Source organism: Mastacembelus armatus, chromosome 14 (assembly GCF_900324485.2).
Source record: "Mastacembelus armatus chromosome 14, fMasArm1.2, whole genome shotgun sequence".
NCBI lineage: Eukaryota > Metazoa > Chordata > Actinopteri > Synbranchiformes > Mastacembelidae > Mastacembelus > Mastacembelus armatus.
Genome location: NC_046646.1, coordinates 3,389,632 through 3,406,912, shown reverse-complemented (window position 1 = coordinate 3,406,912; position 17,281 = coordinate 3,389,632). Strand labels below are relative to the sequence as shown.

General features: G+C 43.8%; 3 protein-coding genes across 3 annotated transcripts; 1 reads left to right on the top strand and 2 right to left on the bottom strand.

Annotated features, from left to right (window-relative positions):
* Positions 1-7,207: 7,207 nt before the first annotated feature.
* hist2h2l (histone 2, H2, like) lies at positions 7,208-9,178 on the bottom strand. The gene has a single exon (XM_026328076.2). It carries the CDS (start codon positions 8,993-8,995, stop codon positions 8,615-8,617), a length of 381 nt encoding a protein of 126 aa, XP_026183861.1. The 5' UTR covers positions 8,996-9,178; the 3' UTR covers positions 7,208-8,614.
* A 20-nt stretch (positions 9,179-9,198) lies between these two features.
* h2ax1 (H2A.X variant histone family member 1) lies at positions 9,199-10,097 on the top strand. The gene has a single exon (XM_026328075.2). It carries the CDS (start codon positions 9,326-9,328, stop codon positions 9,710-9,712), a length of 387 nt encoding a protein of 128 aa, XP_026183860.1. The 5' UTR covers positions 9,199-9,325; the 3' UTR covers positions 9,713-10,097.
* A 1,366-nt stretch (positions 10,098-11,463) lies between these two features.
* On the bottom strand, positions 11,464-15,094 carry LOC113142798 (heat shock cognate 71 kDa protein-like). Its single transcript, XM_026328077.1, has 8 exons — positions 14,883-15,094; positions 14,502-14,707; positions 14,264-14,416; positions 13,610-14,165; positions 13,262-13,464; positions 12,932-13,130; positions 12,613-12,845; positions 11,464-11,664 (listed from the first exon to the last, which is right to left on the bottom strand). Exons 1-8 carry the CDS (start codon positions 15,085-15,087, stop codon positions 11,479-11,481), a joined length of 1,941 nt encoding a protein of 646 aa, XP_026183862.1. The 5' UTR covers positions 15,088-15,094; the 3' UTR covers positions 11,464-11,478.
* Positions 15,095-17,281: the final 2,187 nt, after the last annotated feature.

Here is a 17,281-nt window from a genome sequence, read left to right as displayed (position 1 = left end):
ACCAATATAATACTACATGTATTGTAATAAACACTTAGAAAAACAATGTTATGAAACACCTTTATTAGACTTCCAAAAACTTCACTTTTATTAGAAAATAAGGTATTTAAAAGGAACCCTGGCTGAACTGCAGTACATGATCTGTGTTTAGTAACACAGATCATCACAGCCTTCTATTCTATTACCCAAAATTAGAGTATAAAATGAACAATTGCCTATTTTGCGGTATTATTGTGATTCTCCCATGTTTATTTCACACCCAGTGAAAAAAGTGTGAATGAACTCTGACTTTTGAGCTCACTTCTTCATGTTTGTTATTGTTTTGTCAAGCACACTATAAATGGAAGAATGAGCGCATAGCCTTTTTCAATTGCTGAGTGATGGTAAAAATTAACCTGTCCGTTTATTTTTGGTAGCTCATCCACGTCTTTATTGGCAGAGAACTCCTTGCAGATGTTTGGCCTCTCTGCTGCCAGTATCCTCTATTAAAAGCATTGAGAGGGTGGTTGAGCAGCTTTAGGAAGTAACAACTAACTAAAATTAAAAAATCTGACTGAAAGACAGTATACCTTTGGTTTAGCAAGTGCTTTTAGCACAAAAACAGTAAACATGATTCTCCTCCTTTTCAAAGCTTTTTATGCTTGATCTAATAATTTACATTGGGAAACATCATGTCTGCATGTATATATACAATGATAATATTAAATGGGGCTGAAAATATTGACAACTTCAGATTGTTCTGGACAGCATCTGCCTGGAAGGTCTACATTTATCTTTATATAAGACATACACCCAATTTATTAGGTACAGCTGTTCAATTGCTTATTAACATAAATAGCTAATGAGCCAATCACATGGCAGCAACTCAATGCATTTAGGCATGTAGACATGATCAAGATACCTTGCTGAAGTTTAAATCGAGCATCAGAATGGGGAAGAAATGGGATTTAAGTGACTTTGAATGTGGCATGGTTGGTGCCAGCTGGGCTGGTCTGAATATTTCAGAAACTGCTGATCTACTGGGATTTTCATTCACAACCATCTCTGGGGTTTACAGAGAATGGTCTGAAAAAGAGGAAATATCCAGTGAGTTGTGTGGATGAAAATAACTTGTTGATGTCAGAGGAGAATGGGCAGACTGGTTTGAAATGATAGAAAGGCAATAGTAACTCAAATAACCACTCATTACAACCAAGATATGCAGAATGCTATCTCTGTAAGCATAACGCATCGAACCTTGAAGAAAATGGGCTACAGCAGCAGAAGACCACACCTGGAGCCACTCCTGTCAGCTAAGAATAGGAAATTGAGGCTACAAGTCACAGGGGCTCACCAAAATTGGACAATAGAGGATTGGAAAAACATTGCCTGGTCTGATGAGTCCTGATTTCAGCTGTGACATTCACATGGTAGTGTCAGAATTTGGTGTAAGCAACATGAAAGCATGGATCCATCCTGTCTTGTATCAGCGGTTCAGACTGGTGGTGGTGGTGTAATGGTGTGGGGGATATTTTCTTGGCACACTTTGGGCCCCTTAGTACCAGTTGAGCATTGTTTAAACACCACAGCCTACCTGAGTCTTGTTACTGACCATGTCCATCCCTTTATGACTACAAGTGTACTTCCAGCAATATAATGCACCATCCCCGCTGAGGTTCCACACCAGCAACCCGAACCTCAGTGCGCCGACGTGGCCGTTCCCACTGAGGTTTCACGCCAGGTCCCAGTTCCCGCACCTCGGCGGCGGAGCGTGGTCGTTCGTGCCAAGGCCCAGCCTGTTCCAGTCCCTTGGCGTTGCAGCGAAGGCACGCACGCCGAAACCCAGACACCAGTTCCAGTCCATCGGCAGCGGAGCGAGGTTGTCCGCACTGAGGCCCAGCCAGTCCCAGTCCCAGTCCCTCGGGATTGCGGCGGAGATGCCCACGCCGAAATTCAGTTTCTAGTTCCTGTCCCTCAACGACCGAGGTCCCGCCTCTTCCAGTCCCTCGGCATCATGGCGAAGGCACCCACGCCGAAACCCAGTCCACGCCGAAACCCATCCACGCCGAAACCCAGTCCCCACTGCCAGTCCCTCGGCGTCCCGGCGAAGGCACCCACGCCCTTCGCAGTTCCTGTGCAGCCAGTTCCAGTCCTTCAGCGTTGTGGCAAAGGTGCCCATGCTGAGGACCGGCCAGTTCCAGTCCTTCGGAGTTGCAGTGAAGGCGGTCACGCCGAGCTCCAGCCTGTTCCTGTTCCTGTCCAGCCAGTCCCGGTCCCTTCGCCACCCACGCCGAGGTCCAGCCTGTTTCCGTCCCTCGGGCTGTCTGGCTGGACAGGAACAGGGCGAAGGAGCTCATGCCGAGGCCCAGTCACCGGTTCCGGTCAGAGCCAGAACCCGAGCCAGACTCCAGCGCTGCGGAGCCAGACTCCAGTGCTGCAGAGCCAGAACCCGAACCAGAATCCAGCGCTGCAGAGCCAGAACTAGAGTCAGAGTCCAGCGCTGTGAAATCAGCCACAGCCTAAACCCAGCGCCGTCAGTGCTACAGAGCCTGAGCGGCGCCTATTCCTCTCTTGCCTGAGAGGCTGTCCCCCTTAACGGCCTCGGACCTACTGGAATTCCAGAGGAGACCCCAGCCTTAACTCCTCACCCCCACTTCCCCAAGGTGACACAGCAAAAACCTGACATTTGACTTTGGATTGTGGGACCGTTTTAAGAAGTACTTTATTAATCCCCAAGGGGAAATTCAATTGTTACAGCAGTTATTCTAATTTAAAGTTAGAAAATTTATTATTTGAAGTATATTATGTAATAGTTAGTTATTAACTTGTATGTAGAAGAGTAATAAGTAATTATTTTGGGGCGTTTGTGTGTGTGTGCGTTATTATTTATATTGAGGAATTATAGTCTTATGGCCGTGGACACAAAAGACTTCCTGAATTTCTGTCTTGTCTTTAGGGTGAATTAGACTGTGGCTGAATGAACTTCCCATTCGCCACAGTTCCTCATGAAGTGGGTGGGCAGGATAGTCCAGTATGGAGTTGATTTTGTCCACCACCCTCCTCTCTGCCACAACCTCCAGACTGTCCAGTTCCAGTCCAACAACAGATTTTGCCTTCCTGATCAACTTGTTTAGTGTGTTGGTCTCACCAGCCTTGATGCCACCTCCCCAACACACAACTGCAAAGAACAGTGCACTCACTACTACAGACTGATAGAACGTCTTCAAGCAGCTTGTTGCACACACCAAAGGAACAGAGTCTCCTGAGGAAGAACAGTCTGCTCTGTCCTTTCTTGAAGAGTGCATCTGTATTGTTTGACCAGTCCAGTTTGTTGTTAATGTGGACTCCAAGGTATTTGTAGGAGTCCACAATCTCTACTTCCTCTCCAAGGATGGAGACAGGGACTGGGGTCTTCCTGCTCCTCCTAAAGTCCACCACCAGTTCTGTGGTTTTATTGATATTGAGCTTTAGACAGTTGTTGTTACACCAATCAACAAAGCTTTTTATCAAGTGTCTGTATTCCTCATCGTTATCATTATTGATGTATCCATTGATTGGAGAGTCATCAGAGAACTTCTGGAGGTGACAGGTTACTGAGTTGTAGCGGAAGTCTGAGGTGTAGAGTGTAAACAGGAATGGTGCCAGTACAGTTCCTTGAGGTTCACCAGTGTTGCGAATCACCACATCAGATATGCAGCCATCTAAGCGAACAAACTGTGGCCAGTGAGATAGTCTTTGATCCACTCCACCATGTCTGCAGGAACCTGCATCTTTGCACTTAGCAGGTGGGGCTGAATAGTGTTGAAAGCTCTTGAAAAGTCAAAGAACATGACTCTCACAGTGTTGCCCTGCCTCTCCAGATGGGAGTATGCTCTGTGCATTAAGAAGATGATGGCATCTTCCACTCCGATGTGTTCTTGATATGCAAACTGCAGGGGGTCCAGAAATTCAGACACGTGGGACCTCAGGTGTTGCAGGACCAGTTTCTCAAACACTTTCATGACATGTGATGTTAGAGCTACTGGTCTGAAGTGACTAAGGGTACTGGGACGGGTTCTTTTTGGTAATGGGACAATACAGGAGGTTTTCCATAACTTAGGCACCTTTTTGAGCCTCAGAGAGAGGTTGAAGAGTTGCTGAAAAACCTCTGCAAGCTGTCCAGCACACACCTTAAGTACTCTGGGACTGATCTCATCTGGTCCTTTTGCTTTGTTGGTCTTTAGTTTGGATAGTTCCTTCCTCACCTGTTCTGTGGCAAAGGCTGGGCCTGTGTATTGTGTTGATGAGGAGTCAGATGATGAGGGCAGGGGAGGAGTTATTGGAGGTTAGGTATACTTCAATGTTGTATGACTGCTGATAGAGGAGATGGTATCAGTGGGCAATGTGGAGGCATCACTGGCAGAGATGTTGGGTGGAGGGATGTGAAGAGACCCCAAGGCATCAGCTAAGGCGGTGGATGGTGTTTAAGGACACTGAGTCGGAGTAAGAAGCAGAGGTGGTGTCAAATCTATTAAAGAACAGGTTAAGTTCATTAGCAAACTTTGAGTCTCCTTCCACAGCAGTGTGTGACTTCTTATAGCCAGTCATTATTTTCATCCCATTCCACACCTCTTTGATATTGTTCTGTCTCAACTTGTGCTCTACTCTGTCTCTATAGAGCTGCTTTGCCTCCCTCAGCTTCCTCTTGAGTTCCTACTGCACAGACCGGAGTTCCTCCCTGTCTCTTGCCGTGAACTCCCTCTTCTCTTTAATGTCCTTATTTATCCGTGGTTTATTGTTGGAGAAAACAACAAACTTTTTTGGATGGAACAATATTGTCCTCACAGAAGTGGATGTAATCTGTGATGCAGTGAGAGATGCCTTCGATGTCCTCACCATGAGCATCCATGGAAAGGTCCCAGTTTGTAACCCTGAAGCACTCCTGCAGGGCCTCCTCAGCATCCTTTGACCAAACCTTCACATACCTCTTGGTGGCAGACTGTTGTCTTACTACAGGCTTGTATGTTGGTACAAGATATATTAAGTTGTGGTCTGATCCACCAAGTGGGGGTAGGGCTGAAGAGCTGTATGCCTCCTTCATATTGGCATAAAGGAGATCAAGAATCTTATTTTCTCATGTTGGACAGTCCACATACTGTTTGAAGTTGGTCAGAGGTCCCGAAATACTGACATGGTTAAAATCCCCATTAATTCGTATAAGGGCACTGGGGTGTTTTGTTTGGAGACCAGCGACAACTGTGTGGATGATGTCACATGCTCTCTGTGCTGCAGCTGATGGAGGAATGTAAACAGTCACAACAATGGCGTGTGAAAACTCACAGGGCAGGTAGTATGGCCTCAGTCCAACGACCAACAGCTCAATGTCTGGAGTACAGATACAGTCTTTCACTGTTACATGTCCAGGGTTGCACCATTTGGAGTTAACAAAAACAGAGAGACCACCTCCTCTTTTCTTGCCGCTCTTTTTACCTCTATCCACTCGCACTAGTGAGAACCCAGGCAGTTCAAGCAAGCTGTCCAGTATATTTTTATTCAGCCAGGTCTCGGTGAAGGAAACCATGCTACACTCTCTGTACTCTCACTGGCTGCTAGCTAAAGCAGAAAGTTCATCCACTTTGTTGCAGAGTGACCTCACATTCCCCATAATAATTTTTGGGAGAAATGGTTTAAATCTCCTACGTTTTTCTCGATGCTTCACTCCTCCTCTGCAGCCCCTCCTACACTTCCTCAGGTCTTGGGGGATTTCAGGTTTTATACCAAGAAGCAGACTTGTTCCTTTGAGAACTAACAGTTGCTCCCTTGTATAGATGCCGTTGCCACAGAAACGTATATCTTCTGATGCAGTTTCCATAATCTCCATATGTCTCTCCACAGAGATTAGAAGATCCCAACTCATCCACTTTCATCCATTATCAGAGAGAAAGCATAGATCTTGACTTGGTTTGGATTAACAGATGATAATTCAGTAAAAAACTTAGAAAAAAAACAAAACAAAAAACAAACAGAGGAACTGCTGTAACTGGCCGCCACCTAACAGACGACATTCTAGAATAGATTTTGGATGCTGCTATGTTTTATTGATGTTATAAGTTTGGTGATACATTGTCTTGCAACAAACATCCAACATAGTAGCATGCAGGTGTGCATATTAATTAGTTTTTCTCTTCATTCATCTTCAATGAAACAAAGTTACCATATAGCTTGGATTTAAACCATTTTTTAACATTATGACATAGGCAAGATGTAATATTACAAGGCTCGTTGGATTACTACAAGGATCATTAATAGATTTACTAGCATAGAGCAACCAAATTGTGGGTGGACTGTGGACATGCAGGGAAGGAATTGGGCAGTGTGACATCAATATCTCCTGTCCAGAGAAAAATGGACAGTGATAGAGAGTCACAAGGGGCATATGTCACAGAGAGATCTTTTGAAGTAGAGGACCTTTCTGGTCCAGTAGCCATTGCAGCAGGCTGTGTGGTGGAGGATGACTGTGGTCTCCAGTTGTATCAATTTGAGCTGTTGGATCCAGCCCCAGTAATGCTTGAAGCTGGAGCTGTCAGAACCAAGGCAGTGCTAACTAACGCTAGACTAACATTATCTAACACACACAAAGTTGAACTAAGAGCTAAATTTAATCTTCAACTACCAAAGCTGTACAAAATCTAACCTGCTCTAACTACTTTAACTACTCTAACTGTATAATGGAATAAGTTAATGTTATATTTCCTGTCTAACTTCCTCTCTGAGTTCTGTCTGCATTACCCAAGGGAAAAAGAATGCTATTCAATTCCTGATTGATGCTGCGTCCTTCATACAGTAACACATACAGTAACAAGAACTGCAATATATCACAGTGAGCCTTTTCTTTTTTTAACACTAGTCATTAATTAATGGGACGCTTCTTACTGGCCAAGTACCTACAGTACAATAAGGGTATAGTATGTCAACACATTGTAGGATTAAGTGTATTTGGTGGTTTGTTTATTAAGGTGGCTATTCAAATGTATCTTCTTCAAGTTACATCTGACTGGCGTCAGAGCTTTGTTTGACATGGAGGTCAATAAAGTTTTTTACTTCTCAACATGAACACAATGTCTTAAGGATATTTCAAAACCATGTCCACTCAGGAATTCAGTTCTTTGAAATAATGACTGAGTTTGATCCCTGTTCGGCCAGGGGCCTTCCATTGTGGAGTTTCCATGTTCTCCCCATGTCTGTGTGTTTTTTTTTTTTTTTTTTTACCAGGTACAGCTAGTGACTTTGGTGAAACTGCTTAGTGAAATTGCCTGTAGGTGTGAATGTATTTGTCTGTCTTTATGCGTCAGGATCTTAATATTTTTAACCTGCACTTTGGAGTTATATTTTGAATGCAGCTTATCTCAAATTATATCTCCATATAAAGGTTGCATGACAAAAACTCCTCACCAGTCTATCAGTTTCCACTGTACTTCATTACATGCACACACCCACAAAGCATGGCCACAAAGCCGTGCTTCAACTTCTCAGTTAGAAAAACGGGTCTTTATTTCGTAGTGGACCTTTTGACTTGTCATATTAGGAAATGCATAGCATAAGTGTTCCATCTGACCTCTGTACTACATCGTGCAACATGGACAATACTCTTGGGTTGTTGCTATTAATTGCACACAAACATATTGTTCTAACATGTCAAAATATCTGTTTTCATCAGTTGAACATGCTTAAATGCAAACATAAGGGTCTCTAGTTGCACTATTTATATTTCACTAAATTTAAATTTAACATGTCAGCATTTCCTCATACATTGCTTTTAACTATTAATGTATCATCCCAGAATGTTAAAATAGTAGAGTTTAACACTGGACAGTGGGCCTTCTGCTCTATAGCTAAGCTGAATTCATCATTATCTATACCGGCTTATACCAGCTAATAAATGCATGTATACTAAAGGAACTTTGAATGCAATAGTATTTGTGGACTGTCCATTGTTTTGCTGCGTTTAACTCAAATGTTTAAGTGATGTTTGCTCTGACCGTCTTTTGATAGTAAAGTGAGGCTGAATATCATGATAGAAACCCACCATATGTCGCTCTTAACTGTGGATCAGTCATGTAAATATGTAAAGATAATAATACACCCATGTGCGCGCACAGTAACGCCAGCTGCCGGCCCTTACATGTGTTGTAGAAAAGGCTCATCGCCAACAGGGAGAAAAATGGCTCACTGGAAGTTACAGTTTGAACCTGGCGAGGCTGTTTGGACTGGGCCATATAGAATGACGCAGAATGGTCATTTTGAAAGATGATGTAGACCAGCCTAACTACAAGCTCATTAAAAGGGTGCAGAGCAGAGGAGCTTTCCACAGTTGAGCAGCACCGCCTTACAAAATGGTTCGGGATTTATTCATTGATTAGTTACAAACATCACACAGCTCAAATCGACACATTCATTTAAAATACGGCAGACTGCAATTCTATGAGATGTCAGGACATTCAGCTTAAGACCTGGGTTCATCTGGCATTCGTTCTCTTCCAAAACACATAGTGCACAAAATCACAAATGCAGCTTTCCGACACAGTGTAGGGGATTTCAAAATTATCTTGGTGATTTGTTGGCTGCAGCCCCCCTCGCGTCGAGCTCCTGGTGGTCTCTATTTGGAACTGGTATACTTGGTCACGGCTTTGGTGCCCTCGGACACGGCGTGCTTGGCTAGCTCTCCGGGCAGCAGCAGGCGGACGGCGGTCTGGATCTCTCTAGAGGTGATAGTGGATCTCTTGTTGTAGTGCGCCAGTCGCGACGCTTCCCCGGCGATGCGTTCGAAGATATCATTGACAAACGAGTTCATGATGCCCATGGCCTTGGAGGAGATCCCCGTGTCTGGGTGCACCTGCTTAAGCACCTTGTACACGTAAATAGCATAACTTTCTTTCCTGACTTTGCGGCGCCTTTTATCTCCCTTTTTTTGGGTTTTGGTCACGGCCTTTTTGGAGCCCTTCTTGGGCGCAGGAGCCGATTTTGCAGGATCAGGCATTTTCTTTCCCGAACAATTGTTAGTTTTAAGCCAGGAAGGTACAAACCTTAAGCTACCGCCCCCGTGTCAGTCCCCTATTTATAACATGATTGTGCAAATAAGTGTGTGCCATCCCATCCTCGTGATTGGTGCATCCTTCATCAGAGGACCGGCATCACCACGGGATGCGTTGGGCCATTGGTTCCTGGGTTTTCAGTTATACTCGACCAATCCGAGAAGACTTTGCGGTTTATATCCTTTAACCATAGTTCTCTCACGTAGAGGGCTAAGTCTGTTTGGGTATCGTGGTTGTAGCGGTTCCATAAACTCAGTAATTGCATTTTAACGATCATGTCTGGGAGAGGAAAAACCGGAGGCAAAGCCCGAGCAAAAGCCAAGTCTCGCTCCTCCCGTGCCGGACTCCAGTTCCCAGTGGGTCGCGTCCACAGACTGTTGCGCAAGGGTAACTATGCAGAGCGCGTTGGCGCCGGAGCTCCGGTGTATCTTGCGGCCGTGTTGGAGTATCTGACCGCTGAGATTCTGGAGCTGGCAGGCAACGCAGCCAGGGATAACAAGAAGACCAGGATCATCCCTCGGCACCTCCAGCTAGCTGTGCGCAACGACGAGGAGCTCAACAAGCTGCTGGGAGGTGTGACCATTGCTCAGGGAGGAGTGCTGCCCAACATCCAGGCTGTTCTCCTACCCAAGAAGACCGAGAAACCGGCCAAGAGCAAATAAAAGACTTACCGCAGGCCCGGATTCACCGTGAGCCAGCCACGTTTTGTGTCAGTGTTCGTTCTGACGGATAAGCGACCTTTTAAATAGGGGACAGTGTATGGTGTTGCTATTTATATATCATTACATATGTTTGCGTTTCATCTGGACTATCCATATAACGTTACTGCACAGTCACCGCTGTTTTGTTCTTGGCTCGTGAAAATGGAGGCGCTTTCTGAAGGCTGGTGGACGATGAAGACCAAGGGGGAAATGTAGTTCTTAATATGGACCAATTCTAAAGGGGGGTGTCTTAGTTTTACAAGGCTGCTACAAAACGTGTAAAATTGTCGTAATATGTCATGTGTCAATAAATGCTCTGCAGCCTTTCGGCACAGGGCGAACACAGTCAAGACTTATTTTGCTGTTGTCATCCGGGGATTTAGGCTGGTCTTTGTAGGGAGACAGCACGGAGGCGCATGAATGGGGTGCAGCTTTTCAAAGTGGTCCAGTTTCATGTCCTTAAAACAGTCAGCATCATTCCAGTTCATGAGCAGGTTGCTCCTTCTTTGGCTGCAACATATTAGCAATTCAGACTTTACTGAGAATCTTTGGGTTTGGTTCTTAGTCTTTCTAGCTCATGACCATTTGCATCATGTGTTTCATGACTTTTATAGCTGATGATAGTGCACCCTGAGGAAAAACGTGAGGCATTCACCCATTTCTCAGTTTCCATGTTTTTCATGCCTTGTTGTTATTTTTAATTTGAGAGCTGACCAAGCCAGATCTGTGGTTTGGATGTAACTGAATGTGCAGAACTAAACATGACAATGTAAGTAATCAGCAGATTTTTAATTACATGATTGTTTTGGTCACAAATCCTTCTCTTCTGGATATTTCATTCTCACTGCTGATATTTATGTGACTATTTCATATTTTGACACTGGCTTATTATGGGCTGTCTGCCTGCAGGGAGATCAGAGTTGAGATGCAGCTATAGAGCTCATTAACCCTGCTCCTCGTTGTAGGTTCATATTCTACACCCTGTGCTGCACAGCTTTAGTCTGCTGACTTTTACAGCTTTCATTCAACTCATTTTGATATTTCTTATTTATATTATATGAGACAGTCATTAACAAATACTGCAGCTGCAAAAAGAAGAAAAAAAACTAATTACTGTGAACACCTGTATAGTTAAATCATAAATAACAAATCTGCAAGCAAACACTGAGGACACTGCAAGATTTACTCAAGATTTCAAATAAAACCTATTTATAAATATTAGGATACACTATGGCTGTATGGTTTTAACATAGTTTAACATACAATATACTAACCTACTTTTCTTCATACAATATGATGTAATATGTATAGTTTAGTATAATATGCACTATGTGCATATTATTTCTTTCTGCTGCACATATTAACCTTCTAAAGAACTTGTCATATCTCCTTAGATATAACTGCTAAATATTCAGACATTTATCATTACCAATTCTCAACGTTCACACCTTAATAGTAAGCTCACTAGCTCAAGGATGCTATGAGTAAAGTTTATGTCCGCTGGATAAATATTTTAAGTGTGTTCACTACCTGAAATTTGCACAAAGCAGAATGAAAGACAAAAAACACATGTCAAGGCATATGTTTCAATCACAATGTATTATTGGATCAAAAACATGGTGTAGAATGCACAAACAGTATTTACTTGAAGATCTTTATGCATTGGGGGATTGGGAATGTTTACACTTGTTCATTACACAGGGGTATGAGAGAGCCATCAGCATTGATTAATCAACTTCCTCAATGGTTGGTCCAGATGATCCTCCACCAGTAGGAGCACCACTGGCTCCAGGGAAGCCCCCAGGCATACCACCTGGCATGCCACCAGCACTCTGGTACAGCTTGGTGATGATCGGGTTGCACACCTTCTCCAGCTCCTGCTGTTGATGTTCATATTCATCTTTCTCTGCAGTCTAGTATAAAGAAGTCAAATAATATATTCTCATATGCAATATTAATTTCTTGACACTTTAGATGTCCAGTTCATCTCAAACTCTGGTATTGTGACAAAACATGAGGATAATGTAGTCATACAAAACACTAGCTGTTAAACATGAAATCACAATTCATGATTGATGACATGACTGAAATATCTGTGTTTTAGCAGAAGTGTAATGATGCTGAATCCTAGTCTCCGTGAAGTTTGCACTTTCAATGCAGTCTGTGCAGTTCATTTAACTTATCCTTTCACATATTGAAAACAGGACAGTTTGGTGGCAGCCTGGCTTAGTAGTTAGCACTGTTGCCTCACAGCAAGAAGGTCCTGGGTTCACAACCTGTCAGTCTGTGTGGAGTTTGCATGTTCCCCCTGTGCTTGTGTGGGTTTTCTCCAGGTACTCTGGTTTCCTCCCACAGTCCAAAAACATGTATGTCAGGTTGATTGGTGACTCTAAATTGCCCATAGGAGTGAGTGTGAGTGTGTGAGGTTGTTTGTCTCTATGTGGCCCTGTGATGGACTGGTGACCTGTCCAGGATGGACCCCTGCCTTTCACCCAAAGAGAGCTGGGATAGGCTCCAGCAGATCCCTGGGACCCTGGTTAGGACTAAGTGGGTATAGATAATGGATGGATGGATACTGGATGAATATACTCTACTAACTTTCCCATCAACCATGAACAATTTCTGTGTACTGCATTCTATAGATATGTTGTGTATGTGGTGAGAAACATTGTTTATGTATAGACCACCCCACCTAGGATTTTTATATCTCTACATTTGATTCATGAACTAGAATTAATGCTAATGAGTTAGTGGAGTGTCAGTGGTGGGGGAGGAGGGAAAGAAACAAAAAAATCTTGATATTTTATGTTAATTTTCTGAAGTAAACTACACTGCTTTCACTGATCAACACCGATCCTCACCTGGTTTTTGTCAAGCCAGCTGATGACCTCGTTGCACTTGTCCAAGATCTTCTGCTTGTCGTCATCACTGATCTTTCCAGCAAGCTTCTCATCTTCCACAGTTGACTTCATATTGAAAGCATATGACTCCAGGCCATTCTTAGCAGACACCTTGTCACGCTGGACATCATCTTCTGCCTTGTACTTCTCAGCCTCCTGGACCATGCGTTCAATGTCCTCCTTGCTGAGGCGACCTGTCATAAAATAGGCAAGATTAGCATTTAAAACCCCCGACAAACCTTAAGCTAACTAGATTAAGTAGCTTTTAGGCTCTTTTTACCCTTGTCATTGGTGATGGTGATCTTGTTCTCCTTGCCAGTGCTCTTGTCAACAGCAGACACATTAAGGATTCCATTGGCATCGATATCAAAAGTCACCTCAATCTGGGGAACACCCCGAGGAGCAGGAGGAATGCCTGTCAGCTCAAATTTCCCCAGCAGGTTGTTGTCCTTAGTCATGGCACGCTCACCTTCATAAACCTGTTGGTTAAACAGTATGCTATGTCATTTAAACAACCCAGAAACATACTGTATAATAATGTGATACAACTGCTACTACTATAACTGTATTTGCACAAACCCATCTGAATCACAGCCCCCGGCATCCTCACCTGGATGAGCACACCAGGCTGGTTGTCAGAATAGGTGGTGAAGGTCTGGGTCTGCTTGGTAGGGATTGTGGTGTTACGTTTGATCAAGACAGTCATGACACCACCTGCAGTCTCAATACCCAGGGACAGAGGAGTGACATCCAGAAGCAGCAAGTCCTGCACATTTTCAGACTTGTCACCGCACAGAATTGCAGCCTGGACAGCTGTAACAGGTTGACTAGTTAGATTTTGATAGGAACAGATTGTGTACATTTTTCGTTTTAACCGAAGAAAGAAAATTCTTTAGTCAAAATGATGTGTCAAGATATAATTTGCAGGATAATCTTGGTAAAGAAGCAAGACACTTACCAGCTCCATAGGCTACAGCTTCATCTGGATTGATACTTTTGTTGAGCTCCTTTCCATTGAAGAAGTCCTGAAGCAGTTTCTGGATCTTGGGGATACGAGTAGAACCACCAACCAGCACAATGTCATGAATCTGAGACTTGTCCATCTTGGCATCACGGAGAGACTTCTCCACTGGATCCAAGGTGCCACGGAAGAGGTCAGCATTGAGCTCCTCAAAGCGAGCCCTGGTGATGGAGGTGTAGAAGTCAACTCCCTCATATAGGGAGTCAATTTCAATGCTGGCCTGGGTGCTGGAAGACAGGGTGCGCTTTGCCCTCTCGCAAGCAGTGCGCAGACGACGGACAGCTCTCTTGTTGTCACTGATGTCCTTCTTGTATTTACGCTTGAACTCTGCGATGAAGTGGTTAACCATGCGGTTGTCGAAATCTTCCCCACCAAGATGAGTATCTCCAGCAGTGGACTTGACCTCAAAGATGCCATCTTCAATGGTCAAAATGGACACGTCAAACGTGCCACCGCCAAGATCAAAGATGAGGACGTTTCGCTCAGACCCAACCTGAAAAACAAAAGAAATGTGAGCACAGTTGTAAATGTCTAAGTGGACATAAATCATGGTACAGCTACTACTCAAGTTACTACTCATCTAAACCTCACCTTTTTATCCAAGCCATAAGCAATAGCAGCTGCAGTGGGCTCATTAATGATTCTTAGCACATTCAGACCAGAGATAGTTCCAGCATCCTTGGTTGCTTGACGTTGAGAATCATTAAAGTATGCAGGTACTGTGATAACTGCATTTGACACAGACTGAAGTAAAGACGAGAGGACCTTTGAGTAGATTGCATCAGTGCTGTAGAATCTTGTTTAACATCTTATTATTTTGTAAACTCACCTTCCCAAGGTAGGCTTCAGCAATCTCCTTCATCTTTGTTAGCACCATGGAAGAAATTTCTTCTGGGTAGAAGGTTTTGGTTTCACCTTTGTATTCAACTTCCACTTTGGGGCGTCCACTATCACTGATTATATTGAATGGCCAGTGTTTCATGTCAGACTGAACTACTGGATCCTCAAATCGTCTGCCAATCAGACGTTTAGCATCTGCACAAAAAATTCAAAGAAATACTGTAGCCCACTTGCTTTTGAGTTTATTCTGTTCTTCTAATTTTCACATGACAGTAATTTGTTTATTCACTTATTATTCAATCTGTCAGTGACAGGATTAGGATGAATAAATATTTCATTAAACTATCAGTTCACTCTGCTTTAACCTTACCAAAGACTGTGTTTGTGGGGTTCATGGCAACCTGATTCTTGGCTGCATCCCCAATCAGCCTCTCAGTGTCTGTGAAGGCCACATAGCTGGGTGTGGTCCTGTTACCCTGGTCATTGGCAATGATTTCAACTTTGCCATGTTGGAACACACCAACACAGGAGTAGGTGGTCCCAAGATCAATACCAACTGCTGCCCCTTTGGACATGGTTGTTCTGGAAAAGTAAATAAGTCACACGTAATGTTACTCCAGCTGGGGGCAATAACACTCAATCAACAGGGCTGTAAAGTCTGCATTCGTCAGGAATAAACAGTTAGTTGTAGCCTATTATAGGTTTCAACTTGTTATGGGAAGGAAAACCATTTTTGCTAGACACCTTTCATAACAGCATTTAACAGGACAAGTCTACCCCTTTCAACGGACAGCCTACTTTAACAGCCTCTGCGCCCTGGTTAGGGCTGCAGGGCATGGTCCTGGTATAGCCTGGTGTTTTCACGGTTCAGATGTTTGTTGACGGTAGCCATCTTGGGCTGTGAATATTTAATATATTCTGCGCTGAAAAAGTGTACAGTTGATTTGGGCACCTGATTAAAAAAAGCGAATTTTCGTAGCCTAACAGTGCACCGCACCCTACACTCTACACTTGTTTGTGTAACAATTTAAAGCCATGCTTTTTGTGTAGAACAGGACTGTGCAGCGTACAGAGGGCATTCTGCAGCATCACGCTGGGGCTCTATACAAAATGCGGATCTCTGGACCATCTGGGAGACTCGGGCGCCCACACTACCCCCACCGCTGAAAGTTGCCCTGCTGCAGTATCCGGCTGCTCCCGCATCTATGCGCCAAATTGGTACCATTCACACCCCGAGCCAAGTGTTCTCAAAGTAAGAGTACTTATTGATAGGCTGACTTCAATAACGACTTATAAATTAACTTAAACATGTTTTGTTTTAAAATTATATCACAGGAATAGAGTAGCATACAGACTATAAAATCCATGTGTCGTAATGAATTTTGCCAGCATGAAAATGCTAATAATCATTCATAACATTTGCACCTGTCCTACCAGGATGACTGTGTGGCAGGCCTGTGTCTGCGGCGGTGTGACTCTCTCCTCCACCGGATGAATACAGAGAGGCGATGCCGGCCTCGCTACTTCTGTAAAAGCTTCCCCAGCGGCCCGTCAGCCAATCAGCTTGCAGAACGGAGCTTCCAGTACATTCTGGCTCGGTCATCAGGTTCCCTCTGAGCCATTCGTCCTCTGATTGGCTAAAACCTGGAGAGTTTAAAAAAATCTCAGAATAAAGACAGAGACAGGAATAGCCCAAGAACATTCTAGGGTTTTTCCGCAATGTATAGGTGAAGATAATTGTAGATAAAACGCAAATAACTATTGCCGTTTGATAGTTAAAATTTGTTACATACAGGTGCATCTCAATAAATTAGAATATCATCAAACAGTTTATTTATTTCAGTATTTCAATTCAAAAAGTGAAACTCATATTATATAGATTAATTCTGCACAGTCTGATATATTTCATATATCTCAGAAAATGAGAATTTTGTGAAAAAGTTTGATATTGGAGATTCATGGTGTCACACTCTAATCAGCTAATTAACTCATTAACCCTGAGCCTTTAAATGGTCTCTCAGTGTGGTTCAGTAGGCCACACAATCATGGTGAGGACTGCTGACTTGACAGATGTCCAGAAGATGTCATTGACACCCTGCACAAGGAGGGTAAGACACAAAAGGTCATTGCAAAAGAAGCTGGCTGTTCACAGAGCGCTGTATTCAAGCACATCAATGGAAAGTTGAATGGAAGGAAACAATGTGGTAGAAAAAGGAGCACAAGCAACAGGAATAACCGCACTAGAAATTGTCTTAAAACTGAAAGACAATTGACCATGTTCATTAAGTTTCTTTTTGGCGTGTGGCTTATCCCACTTGCACACCCTAAAGATACACACTCCGGTACAGTAGCTGGTGGTATGCACCTTTGAACCTTTGATTTGTCCCACCGGTGTTGCCGTAGCGGTTATACCGCGCTCACATTAGGGCGTTTGTGCTGTGCGTGGCAATTATGATTTAGTCCTGGGTCAGTCTTTTGACAAAAGGCGGAGCTCGCAATTTACCAGTCAGTCTACGTTCCTGCTCTCACCTTTGGTCATGAGCTGTGGGTCATGAGCAAAGGACAAGATCTTGGATGCAAGCGGCTGAAATGAGCTTCCTACGCAGGGTGGTCGGGTGCTCCCTTAGATATAGGGTGAGCTCGGGCACCCAGGAGGAGCTTGGAGTAGAGCCGTTGCTGCTCCACATCCACCGAGAGAAGCCAGTTGAAGTGGCTTGGGCATCTATCCGAGATGCCTCCTGGGGAAGTGTTCCGGGCATGTCCCACTGG